Below are 24,073 nucleotides of genomic sequence, written 5' to 3' on the forward strand. Positions count from 1 at the left end.
ATTTCCTCAAAAAACCAAAAAGGCAAACAAGGAGTCCTGTGAGCTGCAGGCAAGAACTAATTCCGGGGAGAAAAAAGGAGAGACTGACGAAGACACATACTGACACGGGGGAATACAAAACGATCTGACAAGAGACAAAGGGAACACAGGGGTAAAATACAAGAGGTAATGAACAAATGAGGAACAGGTGGCACAACAGGTGAAACACATCAGGGCAGGGCAGGACAATCAACAAAGGCAAAAAGTAAAACTAGACATGACAGAAAACAGACTATCAAAATAAAACAGGAAACAGAACAACAGACAGGAAACAAGAAACAACCTAAACACAGAGACTTGACACACAGAACACAGAATACAGGAATTAACCAAAACATATACAAAAAACCAGGAGATAACTAGAACAGAAATCTACAGAAAATACAACCACAGGGAACATGAACAAATAAACAATAAAGACAACAGAAATGAACAAACAGGTAACAGAAATAACCTAAAACCATAACACATTTGGCATTAAAGAAGTCAGTTTCTGCTGCCGTAACTAAAGATAAAGGCCCCTGAATTCAGAGCTTGCACCAAGAAAAGTAAAAAACAGGGGAAATATGTGAACATACAGCTGCTGACCACAGTGGCAAATAAAGTCTAAAACCTCCTGTTGCTCATCTTTATGCGAGTATGGTTTAAACTAAAAACACACAACCAAATACTTAAAACAGAAGCCTAAACATATGAGTCAAATATGTGTTAAATCATATCATCAGATCACCTGGGGGAAATTAAATCACTTTGAATCATACCAACTGATTTGTAGATTGATTGATTTGATTGATTGATTTTCTGATCTGTCTTTGTCTGCAACAATGTGACATCTTCTAATTGGCAGAAAGAATTGATTTTATGGTTTAAAAAAAGTCTTAAATATACATTATATATATATAGAAAATATGTTTTAACAGGCCTGCAGATCAATAGTGGAGGCTGCTCAATGCTGCAGCGTGGCGGGCCGAGATAGAAATGAATCAATGGCAGTATTGGAGAAACGTCCAATTTATTCTGATGATGGCGGTGATTGACAGGTGGAGAGAGTATAATACAACATCAGATATTTCACAGCAGAAATACAATATTATAGGTAGGGATATTGAAAGACTCCAATAGATGTGGTAAGGTCACTACTGAGTACTACTGTGTGGTACAGAGTAGAGAGAAATAACCAGGGGTGGAAAGAAACTGTACGTTTAATCAAGTGCTGTGCTTAAGTACAATTTTGAGGTATCTGTACTTTACTTGAGTACTTCCATTTACCAGCTGCAACATTAAAATACACATTATTTTGAAATAGGCCAATCTGCATAGTGAATACTTTTACTTTTGGTACTTTATTAAGTATATTTTGATGCTAATGCTTTTGTACTTTTTACTTTATTTTGAATGCAGGGATTTTACTTGTAACAAAGTATGTACACACTTCTTGCACCACCTTTCCTGTTTCAAAGCCACAAAGCCAGCTCCAAACAGAAATGGTTTTCCCAGTTTGGTGTGGAAGAACTGAGCTGCACAGAGCTCCGACCTCAACCCCATCCGACTCCTTTGTGATGAACTGTGAGCCAGACCTGATCACCCAGCATCAGTGCTGCATGCAGATGCTCTTGAGGCTGAATAGGAGCAAATCTCTGCAGCCAGGTTCCAAACATTGTGTGGAAAGCCTGAAATGGGAAGAGAGTGGAGGCTGTTAGATCAGCGGGAAATAGGTGTTCAATAATCACATATGGGTGTAAAGCTCGTGTCCACATAGTTATTGGCCTTGTATGTCAAATCATATTATTGTGCTACATGCAAAAATGTTGGCTCGTATTAACTTACATACAAAAAGAACACTATTATTGATCACAGGCACCGATAAGAAGTCCCTCAAGAATCAACAACTTTCCCCAGAAACAGGTTGTTTTTGGGGGGCTCCTGAAGCCTCCGGGCCCCGCCAGCTGGTTGTGGCGGTGTACAGGAGAGCACGGCTTTTTTAAAGGCTCTGACTGCCAACTTTGATCTCTGCATCCATCCAGCTTCAATACAGCTTAACCCTTATCACCACCAGCCCAGAGACCACCAGCATCAAGATGGATTTACAGGCAGGGACTCCTGGTTACATCAACATGTAATCCATTACAGATTATTACAGATTACTGATCAGATGATTCAATAGTTGTTGTAGTTGTAAGTTTGAATTAGTTTGTTGGCAGTTTGACATGACATTTGATTGACACATTCTTGTGAATAAAAGCTAATCAACCGCTTCACTTTCAACATCCACTGTGAGAACAAGAGCCAAACCTCTTCACCATAGTAATTATCGATTGTAATATTTAAAACAAAAACAGGGCTATTAGCTTTTTGGGAGATGAACACCTTCCATTTTAAATCATCTGTTTATAAATGAACTGACTCTTTGTCTAAGAGCCTTTGTTTAGGAAAGTAATGAGGATTTTTGTATGAAAACAGATTTAGTCAAGATGAAGGGTCCACTTACCAACTCTCTCTAAATCTCACTTCCTGTCATCGAAACAACAGACAATAAGTGGAAGGGGTTATTGTTCCCTTTTTCTGAGGGTAAATCCTTCAGGGAGTCTCTCCGTTACATCGTCTAAACACTTGAATCAGTGGATTGGATTATAAACCCTGAGACAATAAAGGACAGAATACACACAGAGGACATGAAATATCCCACTTCAGTGAACCCCAATCCAGAATCCATTTATTCATTTGTTAATACTGTGTGGAAGGGATTTATCACATCATTTGAAGAATCCACAACACGCTTCTTTAGTCCCGACTGTTATTCGGTGCATTCCTTTGAAAACTCCACTTGAGGAATAAATGGAATACATAAATGTCTAACTTTAAAGTTTAAATTAGCAACATCTATGTTAAAGATGTTACACATGATCTAATTAATATCGTCATAATTACCATGAATGGGAACCATTCCCATTCCCAACCACCTGGGCACATGTGACCATTTCTAGTGTTTATCCAGATCAAGAGCTGCTTCCTGTCCCAGAGGGCAAAACATTTGTCCACAAACTGTTCACTTCTTTTGGAGAAAAAAAAAAGAAAATAAAGATTGTTTAATGATTTGATAATACTCGCTAAATCTTTGACACACAAATGCAAATTCTTTAAAGCTATTGCACGTTTACAACTGTCCTGAAAGAATTATCTAGATTCTTTAAAATTGATTAAATCTAAAAAAGAAATGCTCTATATCTTTTTATCAGACCTTCAATTTACACTGACCGCAGATAAAAACGAAAGAATTACTATTTTACTTTTACTTTTTACTATTATTGTATTCAATTTTTATTATTTATTATTTTTTTGTTATGGCTTTCATTGTCTTTTCGTCATTTTTGTGTATATTGCACTGTAATACTGACTATTCTGCTCAGCTTTTTAAATTGTATCAAATGGTGAAATGCTTGATGTTTATAAGATTTGTATTCTGAAGTTCAAGAGTCAAGATTCAAGATTTACTTTGTGTACTTCCATACATACAAATAATGAAATATTGTTCCCCCAGCTTGTGTCAGTATAAAACAAGGAAATAAATATAATAAAAACACATAAAACACAGCAGACAGACATATAGGAGAAGCTTGGGCACAGAGTATTACAGTGCAGTGGAGAGTAGCAGCTTGTGCAGAATAGCAGCACAAGCTATGTAAAGTGCAAGTGCAATGCAGTCATTGTGTAGTCCAAACAAAGTGCAGTTCAGGCAGGTAGCTGCACAGTAGGGAAGCATGGCAGTGGGAGGGGGCACAGTCCATTTAAAATCCTAACAGCCTGTGGAAAGTAGCTGTTCATGTATTCAGTATTAAAAAAAACCGTTTAACTTCTTTATCAATAAGATGTTGTCAGCTTCAGTTGAACCTGAATGAACAGAGCCATCTTCCTTTGTGCTACAACACAACAGGTTTGCTTCAGAATGTTCTCTTCTAAAATCTTAAATCCTAGCAGTGTTTTACAGTTGCTTTTGGGAAGTTTAATGTTAATGTAAATGTAAACTGTATGACCCAGTGTGTTTTTTTTTTGTATGTATTTCTTGTTCTTACAATTAAATGACTTAAATGGAAACTTCTTTTGCAGCAATAAGACTTCTCATCGCATTCAAGCCATCGAAAAAAAAAAGAATAGGGCAAAAGAAAAGCTGCCAAGTAGAAGAGATGGAGAGAAAGAGTTTAACCACTGAGGAAGATGTAAAAGAAAAGTAATCTGTGGACCTCCTAGGGGAGGAGGCCGAAACACAACACTTGAAAAAGATTTCCATTATCCATCTATCGCAAAATATCTCTCCTTTCCAAAAAAAAAGAAAAAGATGCTGCTTAGGGGAGTGTTTGAAGAGGAATGAGCGGTTGAGGGGATGAAGCTGTATAGGCTCCGGAGGACTCAGGGGTTTGTTTGAGGATTAGGAGTCTCTGAAGGCTCCTGGATCAGCTCTGCATTCCTGTAAAGAGTGATGGACAGCTGAAGTTCACGAACAGTGGGGACGGTAAATGGAAAACATTTGTGGGGTGAAAACTGAATTTGAGAGACATGTTTTCCCAAAAATGCTACATCTTTTCTCCCCCTATCCCCAATGTCATAAAGCATCATAGAGCTGGTGTATGATCTCATAATGCTGCTATAATGCACACATATATTATATACTCACATTTTAACACACATCCACACAGACAGACAGACAGGAGCAGAATTTCACTATATAGCTTTTTCTAGGTCACACTGAAATGTTGATGTGAGCCACGTAAAAGAGAAACAAAAACACATTTTCACTCACAGTGAGAACAAAACCTTAATAACAGCTGGATAAGAGTCGGTGTAAAACAATCTCATACCAAACTTTAAAATTGGGAAATGTATAAAATATAATTGAGTACACGAATATGCTACAATACACATTTGGCTCTATATACTGTAAGTGTTGGTCTTAATCTTCCACTTGTTTAATTGTGTTTCCACTTTTGGCTTGATCTGCTCCTGTTTTTTTTACAGTTGTATTTATTTTTATATATGTTTTTAATGTCCTTGACTATTGATTGATGCTGCAATATCATCGTCGTGTTGGCTGCCTGCAAACCAAATTTCCTTCAGGATCGTAGTAAAGTTGTCTTCCACTCAGATCAAAATTTAGAAGAAGTTGCTACCATGTGAGCATGAGGCCTGCAACATGTTAAAAGACCTTCAAAGCACTCTTTGGTGTGCTCAGAGAGTGCTCTGCATCGTAAAGACACTGAGGATATTTGCTCATCATCATAGTGTAAACTGTATACAGTGTGCGAATGGCAGAGTTCACCTGGACACAAATAATAAATGATAATGCCTCCATCTAGTGGCTGTAACCTGCATTACTATGGAACTGGGTGGGATAATTGAAAGTAAAGTATTTCAAGCTCTATAGTTATATTGCGTTTTTGTAGAGTTTGTAAGTTTATACTTCTTCCTACTCCCTTTCACGCATGTAAATTAAATTTGCTAATGAAATTGATTATGCTAGCTCTTTCTCTTTATTAACCTTTTTTTTTGTATTTTGTGGAGTGTTTTCAACAACTGCCGTTTTCTTTTTTTATATTGCATTTCACATGCTCGGAAAAAATAAATACAAATACTATTGTAGTTGCACTACAACAAGAGATCCACTATCAGATCATAGAATGGATGCCCTGTTTTCAGATGTGAGTGCAATGAAGGCGTTATACAAAAAACTACTGAAACTTTTTATGTTTCAAGATTTGACACCTAAATATCAAAGTCCTTTTTCCGGCTGGTTTATGATACATTATTATATTTATTAAAGAAGCACTTCAGTAAGGACATAATCAGGGGTGATTCTAGTGTCAGAGCCTTAGGGTTGCCTGGTACCCTTTAACGTCGTTTTTTAAAACCTTATTCTACTGTGCATTTTAACATCATTCTGGACCATCACGGTAGGGGAAACACTGAAATACACCCATGAGGAATTCTAAGTAATGACAACACTGTCGGTGTGTCCACATGATCCATGATAGGTGAGGTGGTATTACAAATCACATGGTATTATGCAAATATGGAATAAATGGAGAAAAACAAAAAGTTACATTTATACAGCATCCAAAATAGAGTTGGTAATGGAAGGAGAGGAGGAGGAAGTAGAAAAGAGGAGACAGTCATCACCGGATTGAGAATTGGGCATGCTTATTTAAATAGTACACCAAAAACATACAACAGGGTTGTGTAATAGCTGTCAGAAACTGTGTAACATGTTTTAATTGAATGCAGGAAATACATAAGGAGAGAAGGATCATGATGGAGGGAATGAAAAGAGCATGATTGAAGGGAACAGGATTGAAAAACATACTGGAATGTCGTGGAGGTGGACAAGGCAGGAGATGTTTGATCAGTTTTTAAACAGAAACTGAACTGATGGGCAGAGTTTGAATAATGGGGTTGGACACTATAGGTGGAATGTATCACCAGTAGCTGGCAGTAGTGCAACACATTGGACGCAAACTATCGTCAAAACACACAGAGGAAGAAGAAGAAGCTCCTCCTCATCCTCCTCCTCCTCATGTAGCAGCTATAAAAGTGTGTGTGTGGCACAGACTGATAGGACTTCACTCACATAGATCTCATTATAGGTGCCCTGTGAGAGCCCGCAAGTTTCATCTTCTTCTCCTCAAAGGACAATCAAAATAGCACAATGGTGAGTACTTTTTACTATTATTAACTTATCCAAAAGAAAAGCAACATTTGCAGGATTTTATGAGAGAATTATGAGGCATATTTGGAGAGTGACTTAGAAAACTTGTAATAATCATAGTTTTCCTGTTGCGTCTGCAGACTTTCCCTCCAAAATCTATTACAAGCCTCTGCTCGTTTCCACTTTAGTGGCCCCAGGCTGCTACTAAAATAAATTTTTGACATTGCTACAGCACATTAAAAACTCATTTATATGCTTGAAATTGTGAAAATCATAAAGTGAATCAGTGGAACCATTGCTACCAGGCATGTGGCTCCAGCCCCAGTAAAGGTTAACTGTTTCCATATGTCTGTCTGTCAGGAGGGCGTGCTTGTTTGGGGAATGCTGATGTGGCTTCCAGAGGCCGCTTGTGTATTTTACATTTCTATTTCTGCCGTTCAGCGCCATCGTGCTGATAAGCTACTGCATTCCTGCAGTGTTTGACCTAAAGCTGCGTCTTGTGAATGCATTAAACACCCTTCAGATAATAAAAATAAAAAAACATGTTAGACATGAGGTCTGGCACATGACAATAAACCCTTAAAGCCATGGATCAACATTTTTACAAGAGCTAAAGAGTCTTACGTTAATTCTTCAGCATGAGTTCAGCATGATGACTTTTACTTTGTTCCCTTGGAAGAGCAAACAGTGAGTGTGTCGTAACGTTTGCAGGCCATTTGAAAAGACAGGAGTGAATACAAACAGTTTGTTTAGGCGCTGACTACAAGAAAAGTCTGTTTCCCCAAATGTTTTTTTGGTTCCGCTGACACTTCCTGTTGGGCCATTTGTGATACAACATGAAAGGGGAGCTGTGGACACTCATACTGCCTTCAGAGTTGCCATCCCACCTTTAAAAAGTATTGCTAGAGTGGGTTTAGATGAAGATAAATAGCATCTCTTGATTTTATGAACATTACATTTTGTTTTTGGGTCCATTGTGATTTGTCAAGTGTGGAAAAACCCATCCCTCCACTTCATTTGAATTGGGAAGCTACAGAATAATTAACGTTCTGTATCTTGGTACACAACAGACTTACAATACAATGCTCCACTGTGTTTGCTCGCCTATGTCTAGGCCCCAACGTCAGCTATGACAGTTTTAGAACAAGATCCAGGAAGCGCATAGTCGCTCACTGTACTGCCATTGCCAGGAAGTGTAACTTTCAGTCTGTGTGTGTTTTGTAAGCATGAACCAATGTGGCATGTTGCACACTACCACTCCCACTTTTCTCATATCCTGTCGAAGCTCCCCGGCTCACAATAAGGCAGAATATAAGCTTCATCGCAGTTATGTCTGCATACCGCATTTTGCTAAGACGCTGTAAATGCTCCATAAAGTCTCTGCATTTAAAGCATATTATTTCCATGATGTAAGCTGCCATCTAAACATGTTTGTGGTGTAGCTGTCTGTGTGAGGCTTTACTCAAAATAGCTGGCTGCTGAGCAGACTGCCATCACCATACTTGGCAGCTCCCGTGTCACCCTGACCCCCTCCGCCGTCTTGCTCACAATCTGTTTAAGGGGGGAGGGGGGAGGTCAAGGGATCAAAATTCAAAACAAAAGCCCACAATGAAAGAAACTATGTTATTCTAGGCTAAAATATGCCGTTTCTGGTGGTTGTGCTATTTATAATATAAATTATACTACTATTACTCAGCTGTCAATGTTTAGTTCAGGTATTAGTAGCACTACCACTGTGGCAGAAGCCTGACATCTCAACCATTTATTGATTACTTTTACGTAACTATTTCGACTATTAAATACAGCTGATACATTTTTGCTATCGCAACACTTTTTTTTATTAATTAAGTGTTATTAATAACTTTACTACAATGGTTTATCCATTACTTTTAGCTAACTATTTTCAATGTTTTTCCCATTACTTTTAGCTATTCCAGCATTTATCCATTAGAGTACTATTGGTTATTTATTACCACCTTTATCATCCAGCTTACATTATTTCAATTTATCCATACTTTTAGGTTTCTTTTTTCATATACATAAAGGCATATTATAACCATGTATCTTACACTTATCTAACTAGTTTATGTGGTTTGAATTGAAACAGTATTACTGATATTAGGAATGTAGCTAACTTGAAAGAAAGACGGTCACTCCACTCATATTAAAATAATAACACAACTCACTTCAAGATAATTCCTGATTGAAAAAACATGCACAGCGAAGTAAAACCCTTCAAGACTGCTTATCAGACTGAATGATCTTGTTCGGGAGGACGGACATGTTCTGCAGAGCATTGTTAAGAGCTGTTTGTGTTGCTGAAGTGGTCCCACTGGAAAAACATGCCAGGATGTTTTTAGGCTCGGCTCTAGGCTCAAAGACAGACTGACTTCATAGGAATTTCACAACAACATGAATATAATACTGGCCCACATGTTCCCTCCATAAATGAGGTCAGAGGTCAGCTGCAGCCTCTTTTACCACTACGTAAACATGGAAGTATTTATTATACATGAATATAAAAGAGTTGGGCTTACCTAAACTCTTTGGAGACATATCTGTCGCGTTTGTGTTCTCATGTCATCGGTGACAGCTGGCCTTTTGTTGACAGACTACAGCTGCAATAATGTAAACACACAGTGGGACAAAGCAGTTATGGGTCAGCAGAAATTAAATTGATCTGTTAAATTCACCCTCAAAAGGTGCTACTTTTTTGTAAAAAAAACTCTTTGTCACATATATTCATTTCCATCACTTTTAATCTCCCCGTGAAGCGCCAGTTAACCAAACAGGACAGTTGACGTTGCATTTTAAACTCCCTCAGACCTTATTTCTCTTCTAAATTATGAGACCAAACTTGTTTTAAGCCTCAGTAAACGTGCACCCATTGCCTCCACCCTCCACCCCACCCACACCCTTTACAAGGAGCTAGAAATACTTCAGGAGGGTGTGGAAGCACTTTGGCCCTTACAGATACTCTGACAAGAACATGTTAATCATCCATGCTTGCTTTTTTAGATCCTGACTCCTGATTTGGATTGGTGTCACATCCTACTCGCAAGAATACGTGAACATTTCTGCAAAGTTTGCAGATGTAGACCTGCAAATTTGAATACACAGAAATCAGGTTGTGCGGCTAACAATGTGAAAATGCAGAAGAGGTTAAAAAGTCTTAACTCCAGCTGTTTTTTTGTTATTTTTGGCACTTAACTGTCATTTTCAGCAGGTCACGACAGGTTATAAGCAGGAATGTTTGCATCCAGCTATCCAGCAAAATGGTACGACTTAAGCGTGAATTCCAATGGGGTTTGGTTTGCATGATGATCGCAGGGATAATTTTGCAGCTGAAAAGCTGAGAAATACAGTTGATATTGATCATATTCTGAAGTTTATACATACACAAGTATTCCTAAATCATATTGGAATCAATATACAATAACATACAAATCTCTCCTTTTTCATTCCGCAGCGCGAGTGTATCTCTATCCACGTTGGCCAGGCTGGTGTCCAGATGGGCAACACCTGCTGGGAGCTGTACTGCCTGGAGCACGGCATCCAGCCCGACGGCCACATGCCCAGCGAAAAGCCCAGCGGAGGCTACGACGACTCCTTCACCACCTTCTTCAGCGAGACCGGCACCGGGAAGTACGTCCCCAGAGCCATCTTTGTCGACCTGGAGCCCACTGTGATTGGTGAGAGCAACAACCTGCTGTTTGACATTATTTGACGTGGGAGCTAGTGTTTAGGAGAAGAGGGTCTTGCCTGAGATTTTATATTTTATAAAGACAATACAGCTTTCTAAAGATGAAACTGATCATTACTCATTACATCCAAGATAGTGGATGTCATTGTCATTGATTTGAATTTATATTTCGACCAAAGTTTACTTCAAGCTATTTAAGCGAATGGGTCTGCAGTCAGTTTTATTTTGGCCACACCCATTTTAGTTTGAATCAGCCAATCAGATCTCAAAAGCTAACTTTCCACTCCAAGTCCGGAAACTGCTCAAAGTATGGTCTTATTTTTAAATGCAGAGTCCAACAACACTCTAATCAACTATTCAATAAAATTACTTGGTGTCTTGGGCAAACATAACATTCACAAAGCAAGACCTCTTCAATTCAATACAACTTCATCTATCCAGGTTGATGAAAAATAGGCATTGTAGATGTTAAATTATGCATAACCCAGCCACTGCATGGCCTGTCGCCTCAAATTTATTTTGAAACTTAATGTGTCGGATTGCTCTAGACAAATCTGATATTTGAAACCAACGTGTTTTTCTTTGAAAGTCTTTTCAGTTCATTATCCACATAAAAGTCAAGCAAATTCTATCTACAGACCCAAATCTAAACCGTATTACCATGCTCTCTCCTCCAGATGAGGTTCGTACAGGCACGTACCGCCAGCTCTTCCACCCCGAGCAGCTGATCTCAGGAAAGGAGGATGCCGCCAACAACTACGCCCGTGGTCACTACACCGTCGGAAAGGAGCACATTGATTCTGTACTCGACAGAATCCGCAAACTGGTAAAAAAAGCTCTTAATTCAAGAGGGCAAGCTTTACAGCAATTTCACAACATCCATAATATGTCAGTCAGCTGTTGATTTAGAGGGTCGGGTGATTTGATGCTATTATGAGATGATTAAAAACCACACTCTTAAATCAAATAGAATGAAGGAAACACTATTTCACCGAGCAGTATAGTCTTTGAATTTCTTGATATAACTCAAATAAAAAAGTATGCCATTTAGTCTGTTTCAAAACTTCTTAAATTCTACCTTTCTCTTGCAGTCTGACCAGTGTACCGGGCTGCAAGGTTTCCTGGTCTTTCACTCCTTTGGAGGAGGAACCGGCTCAGGCTTCACCTCTCTGCTGATGGAGCGCCTCTCAGTAGACTTCGGCAAGAAGTCTAAGCTTGAGTTTGCCATCTACCCAGCCCCCCAGGTGTCCACCGCTGTGGTGGAGCCGTACAACTCCATCCTGACCACCCACACCACCCTGGAGCACTCCGACTGCGCCTTCATGGTGGACAATGAGGCCATCTACGACATCTGCCGCAGGAACCTGGACATCGAGCGTCCGTCGTACACCAACCTGAATCGCCTTATCAGCCAGATCGTCTCCTCCATCACCGCCTCCCTGCGCTTCGACGGCGCCTTGAACGTGGACCTGACGGAGTTCCAGACCAACTTGGTGCCCTACCCTCGTATCCATTTCCCTCTGGCCACCTACGCCCCCGTTATCTCCGCAGAGAAGGCCTATCACGAGCAGCTCACTGTGGCTGAGATCACCAACTCCTGCTTCGAGCCAGCCAATCAGATGGTGAAATGCGACCCTCGTCACGGCAAGTACATGGCCTGCTGTCTCCTGTACCGCGGTGATGTAGTTCCCAAAGACGTCAACGTCGCCATCAGCAACATCAAAACCAAGCGCTCCATCCAGTTTGTGGACTGGTGTCCCACAGGCTTCAAGGTGGGCATCAACTACCAGCCTCCCACTGTGGTTCCTGGAGGAGACCTGGCCAAGGTGCAGAGGGCCGTGTGCATGCTCAGCAACACCACCGCCATCGCCGAGGCCTGGGCTCGCCTCGACCACAAGTTCGACCTGATGTACGCCAAGAGGGCCTTCGTCCACTGGTACGTCGGAGAGGGGATGGAGGAGGGAGAGTTCTCAGAGGCCAGAGAGGACATGGCTGCCTTGGAGAAGGATTATGAAGAAGTGGGTATCGACTCATTCGAAGAAGATGAAGAGGGGGAGGAGTATTGAAAACAGACAGACGTTTTTAAGGAAAGGGTAACAGTTTATGAGTTTTAATCTCTTCCAGAAGCAGCCTTGAGTGTTGATGTGCAGTTTATTGACTGCTGTGTAGACCTCTAATGAACACTAACATTACTGCTGAGCAGAGGTCTGTCCGAGCTCAAGCCCATGGTGTTTGGTGTAATAAAAAATGACTCCAATGAGAGAGAATGTGCCTTTGCTTCCTTTTTCTAAATAAAACTGTTTACACCAACTTCTCTTGACTTCCAAGAATGTTTGATTTTAGAGTGCATAATACTTCAAAATCGAAAAGTAGAGTTACTACCTTTGCATTTCCTCTTGGAAATGTGTTTGTTCACAGTTGTAACTGATTATTTACACTATTCATGTTTTAATTGTTATTTTAACATTTACTAATAATTGTGTTAAGTAAACAGCATAAAACCTAAAGATATGACAATGATATAAAGATAGAAAACTAGCAACTCCTCATAATTGAGGCTTGATAAATGATCTAACTTAAGACAAATGAAAATGAACTTTGTGTCAATTAATCGACTAATTATTTAAGTACTAGTTGGAAACCTACACAGTTACAGCAGTTATAAAGGAGAAAACAAAGAACATTACTGCCTTTCCAGAATTTTCTCTTGTATGCCAGGCTTCTTTTTCCCTCATCTATGGCCGTATTTGGGGAATTTCATATTCTCTGCAAAGAGAACAGATAAATCAAACATCCAACATAAATTGTGTGCATGAAGGTAAATCAAGTAACGCACACATCATGGTTGAGGTGAAAGCAAATAATCAAAATGAGGAAGGCAGCATTAAAAGCCTCTGATTAGTCAGAATGATTGCACCTGGGGGGGGGGGGGGGGGGGTTCCTTTCCTTTTGATCCTCTCTGCCTCAGCTGTGTCAAATTACTGAGCTCACAGGGCAATCACAAATAGACTCTGCTCACGTGCTAAAAAATCATTAGTTTTCGCGTTGACGTTCAGCATGTGCGATCTAATGGTGCGTTCATGCCACCTGGGAATAACCATAACAGGGACCGCCGCCCTTATATTGGCGTTTGGCATAACAACTTGTTGCATGACTGCCACCAACGGTTGGCCGTAGCCTAGAGCATGTGAAAACATGGAGGCCACAATAACAAAAGATTTGCTGCTGTTTTCTTATGCTAGCATACAAACAGCACATGACAGGTGTTTGTTTGTGTTATCTGCAGGACAACGAACGGGAAAGGACACGGAAAGAGTGTGTTGTTTTTTTATACATAGGCCTATTTATGAATAATTTGAGACATGTTATGTCCAGGGTTCAAAATTAACTTTTTCGTCCACCAGCCAAATGGCAAGTGAATGTTCGAATTTTACCAGCCATTCAATAGATTACCATTGTTTCTTTGGCTGGTAAGTGAAGCAAATTTACCAGCCACTTGCATATTTTACCAGCATTTGGCTGGTGGATGGTGCTAATTTTGAACCCTGGTTATGTCGGTGTATGTTTCTTGGCAGAGGCGTTTGTCCACAATAAACAGTTTATTGTCAACACACATCGACTACACCTCGGATATATATATATATATATATATATATGTCTTGATACTGCACTTTCATATGGCTCTTTGTAGCATTACCTATTTAGAGCTAATGTACTTGCACTCTGGAGTTTGCACCTTCAGGGTTGAACGCACTTAATTGTAAGTCGCTTTGGATAAAAGCGTCAGCTAAATGACATGTAATGTAATAATGTAATGAAATATTTTCAGTGAACCAAAGTCGCCTACATCAAACGTCAGTTGTCAACAACGCGTCACCAACTGGGAAACTCGGTTACCAAAATCTAGCACGAGTTTCCCACCTCTGATTCCCGCATGAAGTGACATTAATGGTGATGTTTTCACTGGGAAAAATGTTTTTCCGATGCCCATGAACGCACGGATACATCTATTGCCCTGGGGCCGTATTTATCAAGCCTCTGAGAATTATTCACAAGAACACTGCTAAGAATTGACTTAAGAGTAAAAAAAAATTCTTGGCTCAAAGCTGTGCTTAAAAGTTAGTTATCAAGCATCTCAGTCGTAGCTTAAGTGTAGGGTAGGACTAGTCTTAGAGATGATTCACGACACTTTGCTGTGCCCAAAACGGGATTTTGGATGACAACCAGTCTATGATGACGACATAGGCATGGACCAATCACTGAAGAGATTTCCTTATTTAAGAATATTCTCACATACCTTCACATTGAATGGTGAAATTCCTAAGAGGAGTTTACATTCAACACACATTTGACAATACATCATTTTCAAGAGAATACATTATGATATACACATTCGAAATGGAAGATAAACACGTTTTCCACCATGTCTTAATTACAAATTTTGAACCTGCCTATATATAGCCTAGATTTTATGATATTTCGTGCCTGTTCTGTCCAAACAATACAGTTTGATTAACTGCTTGTCATCAAACATTTCAGAAACATTCTTCCTCTCACATCTCTGTCTCCTCAGTGCCATCATCACCAGCCCCTACCGGCAACTCCTAACCACTGGAGAGAGCTCTGGAGCTTTCTTAAATAACTGGGAGAGTAGAGTGATTCTTAGCTTTAACAAATTTGATAACTTGCTTTTATACTTAAGTTTGAAAGTAGGAGTACATTTCATGAATTCTCAGTACTCATATTCTGCTTTTTGGCTTTTTCCCTTTCCTTTATTGTGTTATATATCTTTTTTGTGCACGTTATAGGTTTACAAAGTGAAAAAGCCCAAAGTCCACCCAAAGGGACTTACCATCTCCAACAGAAAACACTGTTCACTAACTGCTCCAAACAGCTCTATTGTAGTCCAGCCTTTACTTCAGAGACAAACGTGGTCACTTTGGAACACACGTTATAATGCTCGCCTAGCTGCTAGCGTGGCACGCCCTCATACTCTGCTTCTGACTGGCTAGTAGTCCTTACCTAGCTACTGAGCATGTGCGACTCCCAACAAAGATGGAACAGAAGTGTGATGCCTCACTCTGTAGCTAAAACAGAGAGCTCAACACACAGGGTGAAAAGAAGAGCTGCAGCAATGTGCAGTACAACAACAATATGGTGTTTTCTGAAAATTAAACCATAAAACCTATTCTGGTACAACCTCTAAATACAATTATGAACCTGAAAATGAGCATAATATGAGCACTTTAAGACTAAAATGGAACTTTGAGAAGCTTGATAAATACGGGCCCAGGTATGCAGGCAGATACTCTTGGATCCAAGAGGGGTTTTAAATAGTTTGTTTAGCATATAAAGTAGGATAATTAGCTCAACCCATAACAGGAACACTTCATCCTTCAGTTTTTTCCACACATATTTAAAATCAGCAGATCTGGAGATACATGGTTTTTACTGGACAGGAAGGGGATGAAACATTGTAAGTAACAAAAGTAACAAAAGCTGTCAGATAAATGTAGTGCAGTAAAATGTACAATATTTACCCCTGAGATGTAGTGGAGTAAAACTATAAAGTAGCTGAATATGAAAATACACAAGTAAAGTACAAGTACCTCAAATGTATAGGCCAACTTAAGCACAATACTTGAGTTAATGTACTTGGTTGAATTTCACTGGATGCACACTTAAATATCTGTGAAGGGGTAATTCAGAGCTGTTTGAGAAATATGTTCCATCCTTAACAATTTTGTCGGACAGAAATTATTCAAAGTAATGTGATGTCTTTTTATGTACACATTGTGGGTGAGCTGTGGGTGTTTTACCACAAGATGGCAGTGGGGTGCTACTGTGACAGGAAGCTCATTACAACAACCACACTGTAGGGAAGATAACAGGAAAGAAAGAATATGTGAATCGAGAAATATCAAGGACAAGGCCACCAGCTTGGCACACACACACACACACACACACACACACACACACACACACACACACACACACACACACATACATTTGTGGACAACCCTGGGTAAATAAATGATCTAGTTTGTGAGTCTGGGGCTGTTCTTGTGCTGTGTTCCAGTTAGATATGCAGTTTAAATCTATCTGTGTTGTTCTGACTAATTACTGTGAATGCTCTAAGGTAAAGCTCATTTAAAACTAATATAGACTTCTCGTTTGCTACAGCATGGTTGAACGGTGCAAGAAGATGGCTCGGGTCTGTGTTGCTTGGCTATGTTTTGATGCTTGCATGGCTTCTTATACTGAATGGGGATACTGTTGTTGTGTAACTGTGCTAATTTCTCGCTGCTTCCTGTAACTCTGCATGGCTTACTGAGAAAGCTTATTTGTTGCTCTAGCTGTCTTGTTGACTTCCCTCTGTATAGTTTAACCTGTAATAATGTCTTGCTGTTTCCTGTTGCTCTGGTCTAAAATCATCTGGCCAAAGGACTACAGTTGAAAATTAGACGGCTGGCTAACACTGGCACATTTACAGAAATGTTAATTAATGTGTGTTGTCCTTTATAAAATAAAGAATAAGAATAAGAAAATGTACAAAAGACTTCCTTCTTTACAGATCTTCCTGAGCAGGACCACGAGAGACAGACTTATTTTCCCAGTTCAGGTCTTAACTCATAGTTTCTGAAGTTGCTGCTGGATTATTTTTTCTTCCCCTCCTCAGCGGAGGAGGCCTTCATATTGGCTCTGTAATTGCTTTGATGTAATTAAGTCTCGGCAGCGTGGGCAGAGGAATTATAAAGGTCATGTTTTTGTCTCTATATTTCATATTTCTTCTCAGTATGGTTAAAAGAATATGATGGTTAGGCATTGTCAGACCACTGACAGGATTGCATGCTGCCACACAAACACAGCTACTCAGACAAAGGGAAACTAAAAGGTGCTGATATCAATGTATAACCACAGCAGGGTCAGGACAGATGGTTTTACAGTTAGAGTTGGTGGAAAAGGCTCTTTTCTTTGAGAGGATTGTTCTGGGAGAACAAAACCCCTTTCACCAAAACATACATAAACATTATGCCTTGGTAAAACCAACAATACCAAAAGCTTAGTGCATAAGTTGGAGGTTTTGGGTGGTGCAGCAACTATGCCGTAACAGCAGTATAAAAGCAGGAATGCTGCGTACACCTGTATCAGCGCAGCATTTACAGAGTATTTTTGAAGTTGGTATCCAAGAAATCAACATAGTACCTTACTGCTTTACTTTACTTACATGTAGTACATCTTAAATGATGTTCACTAAAATGTAGCGTAATTAAACAGCGACTTTAATTATTTATTTGTTCATTTCATGGAGCTGTTTCACCACTATCCACAATTAGTTTTAGCTTCTCCATTTTCTTTGTGCGCTGTATTATTTGCATTGCATACTCACTGTTTTGAATAAACTTTATGTCACCTTTCAGTGTCATGCATTTAGCACACAGCGAAGGTTTACGGCATCTGTAATTAAAACGGCTTCATGTCATCGGGTGGGGAAGTGCAGGAGGTGGCTGGTATATATGGTGGTGGGAAGGGGATTAGGAGATTGGGAACAGCTGTGGGAGTCAGAAAGGGAATGGCAGGTTAAAAAATGACTGATAATGTGAAAAAGAATGCAAGTAATACACATGTCTAGTGTATTTGAAATACTTATACTTGAGTATTTACATTTTATGCTACTTTACTCTTCTACTCCACCTCATGTCAGAGGGAACTAATGTATTTTTTACACCACTACATTTATTTGACACCTAAAGTTACTTTTTACACACAAAACACGCTATGCCTATATGTTATACTAGTATACTATAGTATACTATATAGTACTCTGTACCCAGTATCATACAAAGTATCTTAAAGTGGCTCCACATTAAAATGCTTATATGTGTATTTATTATGTAACACTTTGAAAGGAGCCATTCTGCATAATGAGTACTTTAACTTTTGATACTTTCAGTACATTTTTCTGATAGTACTACTTCTAAAAAATTCAGGGCTTTGATTTGTAACCGATTCTTTTAAGTATTTCTACTTTTATAGTATTTTTACTTTTATATACTACAGGATGCGAGTACTTCTTTCATCTCTGCAAGAGACAAATGAAAATATTATTACATAAATATACATAATTCTCCAGGATTCTCTCCACCTCCTAAAAAATAAGACTCAAACATGGCTCATTCATGTTTCTTTAATATTAAAACAGCCAAAAAATACAATAACTTTTTTTTCTATTCACCCCTCACCCACAATGTTTCCAACCCATAAAAATAAATAAATCAAGTCAAACTCACAGTAAAAACCCATTCAAAACAATAACTATGACTTCACACACTGTTTCTTTAAATTGGACTCCACTGTTACAGAGCACAGGCAGCGGGACTGTTCAGCAGGTGGGTCTTTTGCTGTTAAGCCGGCACACAACGTTGAAGATGTTGCATCACCAGCCCGAGAGTAGCTGTATCCAAGGCTACCGACAGGTTGGCATAACAACCAATAGCCATGCAATGTAGGGGATTATCACAATTTGAGATTAACGGTTGTTTTTCTCCTCACGTGTTAATAGCAGTTTGGAAATGAAACTCCAGACACTGAGCACACTTTGGCTCCTCTAAAAGCTACAACTGACTGAGGACATTTATCACTGTGATTCATGGCCGACAGTAATTGTCTGCATAATCAGAGTGAGGAACGCTCTCTTGCTATGGCATTGTGTTGCCCGTAACACTTAAGATGCTTTTTAATTACAAAGCTTTATGTATAACACTATAAAATGGGAGTGTTTCTAAACAAAAGCCACATTTTTAGCAGCTGGAAATGCACAAGTGAAGGGCAATTGCACTTGAAATAATTCATCCAGAGGAATTCTAATGAATAAATTAGGACATGAGTTTCTCCAAATCAAGTTTACAAAACAAAAATATTATTAGTATGTTCCGTCAGCCAAGGATTTGAAGGAACATTAAGCGGTTTACGTAAGACCGTTATGGCAACCAGTAGAAAATATAAAACCATAGAAAATATACCCTGCAGCTATTAAATGACATTACAGCAGGAATTCAATGCAAACTCCTTGTGACAAGGTTATAGTTTATCGTAAAAAAAAACTGCAATAAACCGGCTGCAGATTTGTGTGAAGAAAAAGGTCCAAACAGAAAGAGGCCAGATGAAGAGTATGAAGCTGCTGCAGATAGATGGTGAGCCAGAGATATAATGCTCTATAAATGTGGTGAGTGATGTAGTGAGAGTTATGTGCTATGGGACGAGAACAACTGCACTTATTGCCCCTTTAAGCTCAATATTTAGAGACGTTTTTTTTTATTATATATCAAATGAAAATTGTTGTGACATGGTAAATAATAAAATAAATAAATCTCAGGTAATATACTGACAAGGAGACAGTGTAATAAATAAGTACTGTCCATCTGTTTAGCACTCTTGCTGTCTGAATAAAGGCTTAATGACTTCAAAATCTGTAACCTTATTTGTAAAACAGGTAACCATGCCAACATAAATATACAGGACTTAACATGACATACTGGTTTTCTAACGATGAGCAAACGGTGTCTGCTTTTTGATTGCTTACACACGTTGTATTATGTTTCCCTGCAAGTTAATCCCTTTCAGATGAAGTTTAAGCAATAAGAGATGTTGACATGATGCTGTCAGGCTTTGTCATGTTTTGTTGTTCTTTAAAACAAATGTATTGTCTTTTCCTATACAGGAAGCTTTGGAGGATCAATGATGTCATAAATGTGCATTTTTAAATTGGTTTCATGTCCCACTGATGGACCAGAATGGTGCAACTGGCATCGGAAAAAAAACCTCTCAATGTTGAGAAAAAGAGCTTGAAACATAATCAATGTAACGGGCTTCTAAATAAAATCCATTTACGTAATACTAGGTGGAAAATGCCATGCTTCATGGAAACAAGGTGAGCAATATGTGTCTGCAGAGTGAAGAAAAGCTGTTAATGAAGCTTTTCCTACTTTGCAATGACCCAAACCTTTACACTAACTTATTTTAATTGTAAGAAACTGGGTCGTTTATGAAAAACACCACACATTGTCTGTTAAAGTCAGAAAAGTTGGTGTTAGTTTACTTTTGTTACTTTTCTCACTAGTTTGAAATGGGTGGAGCTCAGTTGGGACGTCACACATTTCTGTGCACCAATCAGGATTGAGTAATAATGTATTAATGGTTTAAAATGTTTTACTCTCTAGTATTTGTTGTGTTATTTAAATACGTGTCTATTTTATTGTTTATTACATTTTCATCATTTTTATTTCCTGTGTATATAAGTCTCAAATTGCTTTACTGTTTACTTTTGTCTTATAATCAGCTTGAGTCATCTCTAAAGTACTTCAAGTTGCTCCAACCTTTGAAAGGTGCTATACTATATACGATAATAAGGATGTTTGATTTTTGCTAATGAATATTTAATGTTGTACAGAAATACTTAAGGTTTGAAGCTGCAGTTATCGCACCTTTACAGGGGAAGAAGGCATAAAAACAACACGTAAAAAAAACCCTTTGTTTCAGAATTTGTGCTAATTTCACACAATGTTTTGCGGAGACTGTGCCGACAGAAGCCTGTCATGGTTTTTAGAGAGTAGGTTGGCTTCATAAAGAAAGTCATTTTATCACCTCCTCCAATCTTCCCACACATTTTGTATAGTTTGTAAATCTTGCCATGACACAAAAAATGTAACATTTTCTCTGTTCTGTCAGTGAGAGAGAGGCGATATCTCTCTGAATGACCTGTTTGCATCATAGGAGCCGACTGTAGGAGCTTTATTCTACTGAGGTGACGAGCGATAGAAACTATATCTGATATGTTGGGAAGAAGCTTGTATTGTCCATCAAATGTTGTTCTACAGGTATAAAATACACACACACACACACACACACACACACTCAGTCAAGCAGGGGCACATCATAAACACACACGGTCCAGTAATAATAACCACGTTTCCTCTCACTCATCGTCCCGTTGTTGTTGGTCGAGTAACGATGATGCGTCAAGCAGACATCCTCTAAAATAACCAATTAGGGAGTGAGTCAGCTGAATCCGGCTGCGTCTTGACAGGAAGTGTCCCTCGTCTGGGTAGATCTGTCCCAAAAACAAACACAAGAGATAAAAGAGTGAAGAAGATATAAAAACCACACAAGGTCAACTGAAATTTAGAAAGTGCATATTAACGGATTATTGTCTGGTATTGTCTTAAAAAGACAGTTTTTCCTATGCAGTTTGGAACAGAGGATTCTTTTCATTGTGATTCAGGATGGCAAACTTTCCTTTGGCAACATACAACTTCTACATTAAAACCGTGTTACAGACTTTGATTACGTCAAACAGTCTTGGAAATCTGTTTCTTTTACCTTGTCTCCAGCCCCAGTTGAAGTAGTCTGTTTAATTCTTTTTAAGAGCAAAGTATTTACCTGCATAGTATAGTTGGCTCCGATCTTTATCAAGTGTTTGATGAGCTCCGCTGTGTGCTGAAAGTGAACGTTTGCTGTGGAGGAAAAACAAGACGTATGTCGACAGGGTTATTTTACACTGCTACATATGAAAGCTGCGGTTCTCATGCAGGGTGGAGTTTTAAAGCTCTGCATCATCAAAAGAACACAACCTTTAACACATAAAAGGTTATTGTGATGATTTCATCTTATATTTTGCGATGAAAACTGTCACGAGGAGAATAGTGGGAGATGTGCGTACCGTCTGCAGTGCCGTGAGCCAGAAACAGAGTTCCTCCCTGCAGACCTTTCATGTTGGTGACAACTCTGGATGCCTGGGAGAAAAAATCTTTATGAATACATCAGATTTGATCACCTTTACATGAGTTTTGTATGTAAAATCCCTCAGTTTCCAGTCTTTATACTAAGCTAAGCTACGCTAAGCAGCAACTGGCTGTTGTCTTTTATTTATCGTGCAGCCGACGTGGCCACATGTGGAGCAGCCTGACATGAAATTGACATATACATCTCATGTTCACATTGGCAGAGAAACTGGTGAGTATTTTGTATTTTTTTCCTCTGCAACAGGAAGCCAGATTGCATTTAGATGTATTGCTCAGGGGAGTTTGAATGGTAGCTGTTATATTAGAGGATATCCCAACCTCTCAGTCCCATCATTCACTTTTTATTCCCAGCTGGGATGCAAATGAAGAAGATATTCCAGCAAGTCAGCCGCCGCACTTCAGCAGCCGGACATTTAATAACCCCGTCTGCTTCTCATTCAGTCTCAGAGGACGAGTGATGATGTCCCGCTGATTGTCTGATCAGATTGCGCCACATTTCTTTTTCATTGGATGTCATTTAAAAGCAGACACCCTCTCCTGCTGTGAGAGTCACAAAAATAGCCGGCCCACTTTTAGGCAACCCACTTAGGAGGAAAAACACACTTTGACTGCAACCTTCACACAGAGGACGATTCTGTAATTTCTTTTTAACCTCTGGCATTTTCCTACTTTTCATGTTTGTGTGTTTTTCCTTTCTGTTGCAAAAGGACAGGATTTGGAAAATTGCCTGAAATGCTTGTGGCCACATTTGTGTCTTTATTTTTAACCGTTTTGTTTGTGAAGTGAACCAAAGCAGAGTGCGTTTTCATTTAGAAAGCTGTGTGACCTCTACCTCGCTATTGAGGAAGAGAAAATAATAGTAGCCAAAATAATACATAATAGAGAAAAAATAATCTTTTTTTAAGTAATTGGAAATGGTATGCAGTTCATTTACACTATTGTAGTACTTTAATTTGTAGGCTGCAACACCAGCAGCCTTTTATTTGTGGCTTCATTAAAGTCTGCAAGTAAAATTGATTTTAGAAATTGAATAATTCTGTTGCCAAAATCTTGCATTAAGTAACCAAACATGTTTTCCTCGCTGTTTCCCACTGTGCTTGAATGCAGTAGTTCCCAGCCTGTGGGTCAGGTACCCTCCAAAAACTCACAAGATGAAAATGAGGGGTCAAGAGGTGATTTACAGAATAGGAGAGGAGGGAAGTCATACTTCTGTTGCACAAAATAATGACTCTTTTTACATTCGGCGGGGGTGGCAGTGCAAGTACAAATTGACGAGTTAAATTTTTAAAGTGGCCATATTATGCTCATTTTCAGGTTCATAATTGTATTTTGAGGTTGTACTAGAATAGGTTTACATGGTTTCATTTTCAAAAAACACCATATTGTTGTTGTACTGCACATTCCTGCAGCTCCTCTTTTCACCCTGTGTTCAGCTCTCTGTTTTAGCTACAGAGTGAGACCTCTCACTGCTGGAACATCTTTGTTGGCAGTCGCACATGCTCAGTAGCTAGGTAAGGATTACCTGAGCTAGCTAACTGTTTCTGCAACTTCGGCCTGTACAAGGCAGGATTAGCCGGGAGACTTCTTCTAACTGAGGGCGCACTTCCAACTTTGTGGAATACCTGCAGAACAGGGACATGGAAGTAGTTCTATACAAATTATTTTGTAGATTAGGGTGAATTTGTGTGTGTTGTAGCAGTGTTTTGCCATTGAGAACAAGCTAGCATGCTAGCATTAGCATGCTAACGGCTAGCCCCCTAGGCCCCTCGTCTCGGCTAGTGACGTAGAAAGCCCTGCAGATTTTGACCAGCTCACCCAGAGACTGAAGGCAGGACA

At 39.3% G+C, this 24,073-nt stretch overlaps 2 protein-coding genes and 1 long non-coding RNA gene across 6 annotated transcripts in view; 1 reads left to right on the forward strand and 2 right to left on the reverse strand.

The window, feature by feature from the left end:
• Window positions 1-1,032: 1,032 nt before the first annotated feature.
• Window positions 1,033-10,285, reverse strand: LOC116044550. 2 transcript variants are annotated; one of them, XR_004103708.2, is made up of 3 exons: window positions 10,178-10,285; window positions 9,271-9,351; window positions 1,033-1,709 (listed from the first exon to the last, which is right to left on the reverse strand). It is a non-coding gene; the product is annotated as an uncharacterized LOC116044550 (long non-coding RNA). The 2 variants fall into 2 exon arrangements; XR_004896600.1 differs by lacking the exon at window positions 9,271-9,351 and having other exon boundaries at window positions 10,174-10,276.
• LOC116044549 (tubulin alpha-1C chain-like) lies at window positions 6,561-12,750 on the forward strand. Its single transcript, XM_031291826.2, has 4 exons — window positions 6,561-6,736; window positions 10,203-10,425; window positions 11,114-11,262; window positions 11,528-12,750. The coding sequence occupies exons 1-4, from the start codon at window positions 6,734-6,736 to the stop codon at window positions 12,500-12,502; spliced, it is 1,350 nt and encodes a 449-aa protein (XP_031147686.1). The 5' UTR covers window positions 6,561-6,733; the 3' UTR covers window positions 12,503-12,750.
• Window positions 12,751-18,608: 5,858 nt separating this feature from the next.
• The window catches only part of LOC116044624 (inactive dipeptidyl peptidase 10-like), a 57,729-nt gene continuing 52,264 nt past the window's right edge, over window positions 18,609-24,073 (reverse strand). For all 3 annotated transcript variants that reach the window (XM_031291967.2, XM_035998652.1, XM_031291968.2), the window contains exons 25-27: window positions 22,156-22,228; window positions 21,876-21,949; window positions 18,609-21,546 (exon numbers count right to left, since the gene is read on the reverse strand). In XM_031291967.2, coding sequence (XP_031147827.1) covers window positions 21,412-21,546; window positions 21,876-21,949; window positions 22,156-22,228 — 282 coding nt within the window. In that variant the 3' untranslated portion in view covers window positions 18,609-21,411. The remainder of the gene's footprint in view (window positions 21,547-21,875; window positions 21,950-22,155; window positions 22,229-24,073) is intronic.

Source organism: Sander lucioperca, chromosome 24, assembly GCF_008315115.2.
Source record: "Sander lucioperca isolate FBNREF2018 chromosome 24, SLUC_FBN_1.2, whole genome shotgun sequence".
NCBI classification, from domain to species: domain Eukaryota; kingdom Metazoa; phylum Chordata; class Actinopteri; order Perciformes; family Percidae; genus Sander; species Sander lucioperca.

Bases quoted from the DNA above. Each gene is read 5' to 3' on its own strand.
- LOC116044549 (XM_031291826.2), top strand. The intron at 10,426-11,113 runs GTGAGAGCAACA...TCTCTCCTCCAG, and splicing joins CCTGGAGCCCACTGTGATTG to ATGAGGTTCGTACAGGCACG. The intron at 11,263-11,527 runs GTAAAAAAAGCT...TTTCTCTTGCAG, and splicing joins TCGACAGAATCCGCAAACTG to TCTGACCAGTGTACCGGGCT.